Here is an 8,542-nt window from a genome sequence, read left to right as displayed (position 1 = left end):
AACTACCAGAAGTCCAGGCTGGTTTCAGAAGGGGTCGTGGTACTAGAGATATTGTAGCTGATGTTAGATGGATCTTGGCTAAAAGCAGGGAATACCAGAGGAATGTCTACCAGACTTAGACACATTTAAAGCTAAAGTAATTAAGACAGTATAGTATTGATTTAAGGATAGATCAGTTAACAATTATCTATTAATGATCGCTTAAACAATGAAAAACATGATAATATTTTTTTGAAAGGTGGAAAAAGAAAGAATGAAGAAGACCCACAATTCACATTCCCTCCTTTTCTTTCCTCCTTTTTTTTGTGTCTTTCTACTAATTTTTGATGTTTATTGAGTTACTACTATGTCCTAGGCATTGTATTTGAGACTTGAGACAGAATGACAAATATGGAAATTGAGTTTCACCTCATGGAATCACAAAATAATTTCATATTTGAAAAACAGACCGATTTGATGAGAGAATTCACCTTTAGGTAGCACTGTTAAAGGCATCTCGGAGGAAAAGATGTGTTGAGTTGGGCCCAGAAAAATGAGGCTGGATGATCTTAGTGGAACGTTAAGAAAAATGCATTTAGGCAGAGGGGGGAAATCCACAAAGATTCACAGTAAGGAAAAGTTCTGTTATGGGCTATAAAGAGAAAGGAGTCCTTTCTGACTGAAGCCAAGGGATGAAGACAGAGATCAGGATAGGGTTTAATTATGCAGGACTTTGTAGACCACAGTAAGTACTTTGGCTTATTTTAAAAACACTGCCATCCGTAATGCCAAAGAATTGGAAGGAAGTGATGGCCGTTATCAGACTTACGATTGGTAGGGAGACCAACTGCAAGGCTACCACAGCGGTTCCAGGACAGACAGTTGAGGCTTACATTAATGGGTAAGGAGTTGTGTTGACAACTCCAAAGATAGGTAGTTTGAACCCAGCAGCTGCTCCATGGGAGAAAGATGGACAATCTCCTCTCGTGTGATTTACAGCCTCTGCAAACCATCTGGAGGGTCTGCTGAGTCACTTCTGACTTGGCAGCAATGAGAAAGAGAGGGAGAGAGAGTAGTAAAATGAAGGCAGGAAGAAGTGGATAGATTTTAGGTGTATTTTGGAGTTACAATAAAAAACCCTGAAGTTGGATTTCAAGTGGTGGATGCAGGATATAGAAAGATCAGGGGTCAATCTTTATTTTGTTTTTTGGTTTGTCCAAAAGAGCAGATGGTGATCCTAGTAAACACACTGAGGAGATGTGAGGCAAGGGTGAGGGAGAAATCTCTGTAGAGAAATCAAATTTGTAGTTATTACTAGATATCCAATTGAAGAGGACATGTATGAAGTTACACATAAAACTCTTTGGCTCAGATCATATAGTTGTCAATGTACACTTGAAATTTACAACTCTTCTGAAGAACCACTGTGGATGAAAAAAGAAAAAAATATCCGTGGAAATCCTAAATAATAGACAGAAGGACGAAGATGGAGCTTAAAAAGCAACCAAAAAGGACTATCTGTTGAGGTCTGAGAGGATGGGATGGTTAAAATGGTCAGACCTGTTGAGAAATTAAGGTTAGAACACAGAGGAAATTTTGGAGTTTGCAACAGAAAAGTCATGGGTGGTCTTATCTGAGCGGAGCATTCAGGCGTGGAGGCAGAAGCCATGGCAGAGAAGGCTGAGGGGGATGGGAGAGATGAGAGGGTCAAATGTCACCTACTGGAGAGATTTTGATAATAAATGTACAGCGAAGTGAGGCTGTACCTGGAGAGTGGTGTGCGAGGAGTTTGACCTTCTTTTGTTTTTTAAGATTCAGCCTATTTTTAGAATGCTGTGAGTTGTTAATTAGCGAGTGATAATGGAGGGAGTGAAGGTTTGGGGACCAGAATCCCTGAGTGGGGACTAGTCTATAAAAGGAGCAGAGACACTTCTATTATCTAGAAAGAAATACAGACAAAGAGTGTGCGTATAGGTCCACGGAGAGACATGGTGGTGGGTTGAAGGTGTACTTCTCAGGAGGCTCTTTATTTTCCTGGTTCAGTATAAGGACAAGACCTGATTAAGATCAGCCGAGAGTGGGGCTGCAGGAAAGAGGAAAAGTCATAAAACAGTCCCCCTGAAGTGTAGGAAACGAATCATCTGGGAGGATGATCACCCACAGAGGAACAGTGGCTTTGAACCATATGCCTTCAGGATTGCAGTGCAGCTTCTTGCCACTAGGCCACCAGAGAGCCCCTGTAACTAGGTAACTCAGATCTTATTAAATACGGTGAGGCTGCCAGGCTGTGTTGAGAATCCATTTGAGCTGTGTAGTCAGAATTCTTTAAAAGAAAGCTAATCATTTGGGTTGTGATTTTTCTCTAGGAATATCCACAGCTCAGGGGTGGAGGGGAGATGTTTGTGTCCACCTGTAGAGGAGGACTTGCCAAGCATGAAACGTAAAAGGGCAGAGGGAAAAGGAAGCCGAGTTCATTCTTAGTGCAAAAATATTATCTATAGGCCATTGAATCTAGGTTGGGTTAATGAGCAAAGCAGAGGTGGTAGAAGAGATAGGATAGGTCTGTATGACCATTGTGAGTTGATGAGCACGATAGGGTTTATTGTTGCGGTTATGTGCCGTCAAGTTGCCTGCAACTCATAGCGACACTATGTACAACAGCCCTAAACCTATTCTGTGGCCCTATTCTGTGCCAATCTCACTGTCACCTACACACCTACCCTGATGACCCCAGTCACTGAATCAATCCACTTCATAGAGGGTCTTCCTCTTCTGCGCTGTCCCTCCACCCTCCCAAGCATGATGTCCCTCTCCAAGGATTGGTCTCTCCTTGCAACAAGTCCAAAATAGGTCAGTTGAAGCTTAAGAATCCTTGCCTCCAAGGAGAAGCCTGGTTTAACCCTCTATAGGATGAACCTCTGGAAGCAGGAGCAGCATCCACTTCCGAAATGGCTTGCCTCCTGAAACTCTATGTACTCAGGCTGTTCATTCATAGGGTCGCTATGAGTCATCTATGACTCGACAGCATCAAACAACAGCAACAGGATGAACCTGTTCATTTACTTAGCAGTCCATGGTATATTCAGTGCTCTTCTCCAACACCACAGCTCAAAGGCATCAATTTTCCTTCTGTCGTCCCTAGTCATTGTCCAACTCTCTGACGCATAGCAAGTGATAGCAAAGACCATGGCCTGTATCAGGCACACCTTAGTCTCCAGAGTGACACCATTGCTCTCCAGTACTTTGGAGAGGTCCCTAAAAGCAGACTTTCCCATCACAATATGTCTTTTAATTTCCTAGCTGCTGGTGCCAAATGGTAGGATAAGGAAAGGGAAAGCAGGGAAGCATATAACTCCACTGATGACCAGGTTGTGGAGAAAATCTACTCTTTTTGCTACATGGTGCTTTACGCTTCATCATGATGGATTAGCCTGGTGACAGCAGCAATGAGCACATGTGTCAGAGACTGTAAGGATGGCACAGAATAGGACAGGGTTCAGATCTGTGGTTCATAGGTTCACTATGAGACTCGATGGTACCTAACAACAACAATGACACAACAATCCTTCATGGAACCAGAGCAGATGTAGCACGTAGACCTTCAAACACCAAGCTTGTCACGCCCCAACTATGCCAACAATGTTCATATGAGATTAAGAAATTAACTTTGAATCTTCTCAAGACACAGGAGCTCGATTTACCAGTGTTCTTGAAGGATATCTTACACTGGTCAGTAACTTAGGCAACGCTCTCTGTCTTTACCCTGCACTCAACTTGGCAAGAGACAACATTACCAGGCGGAAGGTCCGCAGCACTGACAGGCTCCCCTTCTTGGCCATGCCCAGCTCCATCAGGCTCACGGTGACGATGATGCAGTCGAAGATGTTCCACCTCTTCTGGAAGTAATAGTAGGGGTCGAAGGCAATGATTTTGAAAACCATCTCAGTAGTGAAAAAGATCGTGAAGACCTGTGGACAGAGACAAGCTCACATCACACTGGGATCTGCTGGGTTGAGAGGCAGTGACAAAGAAGGTGGCAGGAAATGCTTTGTTTTCAAAACAGCAGACCTTCTTACTTTGTTCTCATTCAATGTCTGCTATCTGCAGATTCCTGAAAGACTGAGAGGGAAGCACTTAATGTGGCAGAAGAAAGAAATCTCTGAGCCCGGGCTCAGGGATCACTGTGCATTAGAACTCATGCCTCCGTTTTTCCACGTGAAATGATTGGTGGATTAAGCGGGCTAACAATCCTGAGGTTACCTATTATTATGTAAGTGGGTAAATGGGAAGTTTAGCAGCTCAGTACTTTTAAAAGCATGGATTTAATTTTAAATTCCATTAGGATATTAACAACATTAACAGTTGGTCACGGTTGTGCAGTTGGAACCTGCTCATAGTAGACTCACTAGTAGGTTTTCAAAGTGGTAAACTGCATGGAGGAGTTTGCATCTCTTTCTTCTACTGAGCTATTGATGGATTCAAACTGCCAGACAGACGTCTTCTTTGAATTAGCAGTGCCATTTCCTGCCTCAGTTAGTGCAGGAAAGAAAATATCTTAGTAAATTCATGATCTCTTCTATCAAATGATAAAAATAAAACTAAGAATTCTTCAGAAACTAGGAAGCAAAAAGAATATCCTTTTATATGTTAGTATTATGGACTGTTAGGTGTGCAAATGGTCTTGGAAATTCCACAGTAGCATTGTTTGTTTTTATGTGTCGTGAAGTCGGCATCTACTCATACGACTTTGATAGTGGTGATATATTGAAAGCTTTACCTGTGAAAAATACACGCAATGTCATTCTCAAATTTGAAAGATCAATATTGCAGTATATAAATTATTTTCCAAATGACATATAAAGTCACAATAAAATGCCAAACAAGAAAAAAAAGAAAGCACAGATTTAGGGGCTATGACCCCCCCCCTAAATGCCAACTCAGGCATTTCCTAGCTTGTAGGTAACCCATTGTCTCTCTGTCTCAACTGTATATGGGAATACAATGAAATAATGGTTCCCTCCCCAAAGAACCTGGCATTGGTAGTTGATGAACATGCAAGGCTTATGAAGAACAACAATAATAATACATTTCTCCAAGGTTCTTGTTAAGAGACCCTGGGCGGTGCTAATGATTAAGTGCTGAACCCACGCAGAAGTGCCTCAGAATACAGGCCTGGTGGGCAGCTTTTGAAAGACCATAACTTTCAAAACCCTGTGGACCAGTTCCTCTCTGCATGCAGGGTTGCATGAGTTAGAACTGACGTGATATTAATTAATAAGAAGGTTCCTTTCAGCTCTGAGGATCTTTAAGTTGTAAGATGAATAGCAGAGGAAGGACATAGATAAGAAACAAGAAAGCAAAGATCAAGATCAAGTGCTTTCCTCTCAGGTGATGTCATCAAAATCTCCAGCCTATGAGAGTTGATTACAGGCTGAGAATTGAAGTGATTTATTCAATGCCACGAGACCACAGTGGTGTAACTCAGAGAGCATCTTCTGAGTGTATTTCAAAGGCAAATGGGCATAGCAGGTGTTAAAGTTGGGGTGCTGGGTCCTGGGGAGACCTGGACCAACTCTGGCTCCATCCTCACCAGCTTTGCAGACCAAATAGATTTTTCCACCTCTCTTAGACCTAGGGCTTTCTTCTGTGAAGGTAGTGATGGTAACCTCAAGACATTTAGGAGACAGAGCTCTTGACTCATTGTAGACAACAAATAAATGCCTTTTTTATTAAAGGATGTTGTGCTCTGTCCCACGAGAGGGAGACCTTTTCTCTCCTTACCCTCAACTTCTTCAACTCTAACATGAGGGTATAGACCCAAAGGTCTCTTCTATAAGATCCTCTGGGGTCTTCTGCTGACTTCTCAGAAACAAAGTCTCCCTTGTTATTCTGGAGTCTCTTTTGACAGTCTCTCTAAATACAACGTGACCTCTTGACCCAGATGACCAAAAGGTAAGGCATATGGATCACAAGGTGTCCAAGATTGGCAGGAGTTCCTTGCATATCTCTGAATTAAGAAATGTGGAGAATTTCTAGGAAAGAGTATCATGTTTAGTCTGGGATCTCTCTTCTACCTAATTCTGCAGCCTAGAGGGCAGAAGAGTTGGAGGATTCTGGTAGACCTAGTAGTCTATCTCCAGTGGGAGAGACATTAGTATGGACAGGGAGGCAGGGTCCTGGCCTTTCCTACCTATGTTTTATTATGTACACACATCCATTCCCACACATGGACATTCCCATACGCAAACTTATACACATGGGTATAAATGCATAGTCACCTTCTCACATATATGCACTTCTAAGCATATTCTCATACACACACACACACACACACACACGTTTTGTGAAATCACTAAACTCAGGAGTTAAGATATGTTGGCTCTGGAGCCACCCAGTTGGGGTTCAAATCTCAGCCCTGCCACTTAGTCACCTCTGTGTCTTTGGACAAATTCTTTTAACCTCTTATGCTTAGGCATCTGTAGAAAGGGATTTTAATAGTACCTATACCGTGAGGTGGTTGTGAGAATAAAATGATAAAATCCATGAGAAGCACTTGAAACAATGGCCAGCCTAGAGTTAATCGTCTGGTAGAGCTGACTGTGTGAGTCCTGGGGTCCAGGGGTAGATCTGGAGGCATCCGTCTCCCTCTGAGTCAGAGATTTTACTCAGCGTGTGCCCAAATCCAGTATGGATTTTTGCCTGGCTAAAAGCAAGTAACACTAAAAATAATGGGGAAATTTCAAAAGTGGTGTCGAGTCTACACCAGATGCAAAAGACAAGTTCTAACCCCCTGATGCTTCATTAGGCCAGCAAACATGTTATGACTCCCTGCCACCGCCTTTCTCGTCTCTTCTCTTCCATTTCTCAAATTCTTTTTTTCCCCCTGAATTTACAGTGGTGAAAACTTTCAGCCAAGCTTTCCCCTCCCTCCCCTTTCAGTCATCAAAGGAAAGTAATAGAACTGGAAAGAAACTTACAAGCTCAAAAATTGTCTTTAGTTGGGAAAGGGACTTCTATCATCATTTCACGGCAAAAGCAATTTTGGGGCCAGAGAATTCAAGAGGGAACTCCCTGCTGCTAGCTGGGGGCTCTGCCCACTTTCTTGTGTTCACTCATTCCAATCCAATCCGCTTCAGCTCAGCCTGGTTCCCAGGTTTGGCTTCACTCCAATGCTCACACATCTCCCTCACTATGCTTTTGCTCTCGGTGAACTAAGTCAGTGCTGCAATGAACGAAGGCGCGCTCCCACCCCACTCCGAAGCCCCCCCAGGCATGCCCGACACGGTGCACTCACAATGTTGCCGATCTGCAGCATGGTTTCGAAGCCTGGGCTCATGCCGTGGTGCTCCATGGCCATAAAGACGGTGTTCACCACAATGCACAAGGTGATGGCCAGCTCCGCGAACGGGTCCGTCACAATCTCAAAAAGTCGTGTCTTGAGCTTCTTCCACGTGGCGCAGCACTCCCAGATCAGGTACTTCTGAGCCAGGTTGGTGAAACAAGGCGGGCATCTCCGCTGAGGCTCCCCGAGTTCTGCATCACACGAGGACACTTGTCATTCGTTCAGCACCTCAGGACCTCATCCCATCGTTACCTCATCATGATCCTTGCCCTGCGTCTCCAACACTTCACCTGTGTTTCCTTCTCTCTGATGGGTCGTGGCTAACTTTTGAGATTCTTAGCCCCAATAACTCCAATCCAATCCAGATTTAAACTAGAATCAGAGACAACCCTGTGGTTTTGTTATTACGTGCTGTTAAGTTGGAACTGACTCATCGTGGACCCTCTAGCAGGTCTTCAGAGACTGGAAATAGCACTAGAGGAAATCACCATCTTTCTCCCATGGAGCAGATGGTGCATTTAAACCACTTGCCTTTGGGTTGACAGCACAACCCTTTACCCCTTAGGCCACAATAGCTCAATCAGACAGTCCTAGGGAAAATAAATGGGTCAGATTCACTTAAACCATCATTCAGTCCTTCAAAACACGGACTATAATTTTATTTTTTTACTGCCCATCACCTATGGCCTAGTGGTATCAGCTGCACTACTATGCAAAAGGCACACCATGGGAAGCCAATACTAAGTGCTGTTGTTGTTGTTGTTATGTGCCATCGAGTCGCTGCAACTCATAGCGACCCTATGTACAACAGCTCTAAACTCTGCTCTGTCCTGTGCCAATCCACTGTCTCTGACACACCCATCCAGATTACCCCAGTCACTGAATCAATCCACCTCACAGAGGGTCTTCCCCTCCTGCGCTGTCCCTCCACCCTCCCAAGCATGATGTCCCTCTCCAAGGGCTGGTCCCTCCTCGCAACATGTCCAAAGAATGTTAGAGGGAACCTCAGAATCCTTGCCTCCAGTGAGCCACCTGGTTTAACCCTTTCCAGGATGAATCTGTTTGTTTTCCTAGCAATACTAAATATTTGTAATAAACTGAATGCTATCTCAAGATGTGAAGGAGGCGTGGTTCAAGCTAGAATTTACTCTGAGGCACCAAGGCAATCCTTAAGGGTTTACCAGAATCTTGCCAATCTCCTGAGACCGGAGGAAGGTTTTC

At 43.8% G+C, this 8,542-nt stretch overlaps 1 protein-coding gene across 1 annotated transcript in view; it reads right to left on the bottom strand.

Moving 5' to 3' along the window:
- SCN10A (sodium channel, voltage-gated, type X, alpha subunit) overlaps window positions 1-8,542 on the bottom strand; it is a 127,240-nt gene that overhangs the window by 53,598 nt on the left and 65,100 nt on the right. The window contains exons 13-14 of the mRNA XM_006890648.1: window positions 7,274-7,512; window positions 3,774-3,947 (exon numbers count right to left, since the gene is read on the bottom strand). Of these exons, the coding sequence (XP_006890710.1) occupies window positions 3,774-3,947; window positions 7,274-7,512 (413 nt within the window). The remainder of the gene's footprint in view (window positions 1-3,773; window positions 3,948-7,273; window positions 7,513-8,542) is intronic.

The sequence above is a fragment of the Elephantulus edwardii genome, unplaced genomic scaffold, assembly GCF_000299155.1.
Source record: "Elephantulus edwardii isolate Elephantulus edwardi_28Jun2011 unplaced genomic scaffold, EleEdw1.0 scaffold00091, whole genome shotgun sequence".
In the NCBI taxonomy this organism is placed as follows: domain Eukaryota; kingdom Metazoa; phylum Chordata; class Mammalia; order Macroscelidea; family Macroscelididae; genus Elephantulus; species Elephantulus edwardii.
This window is presented reverse-complemented; position numbering and strand designations above follow the sequence as displayed.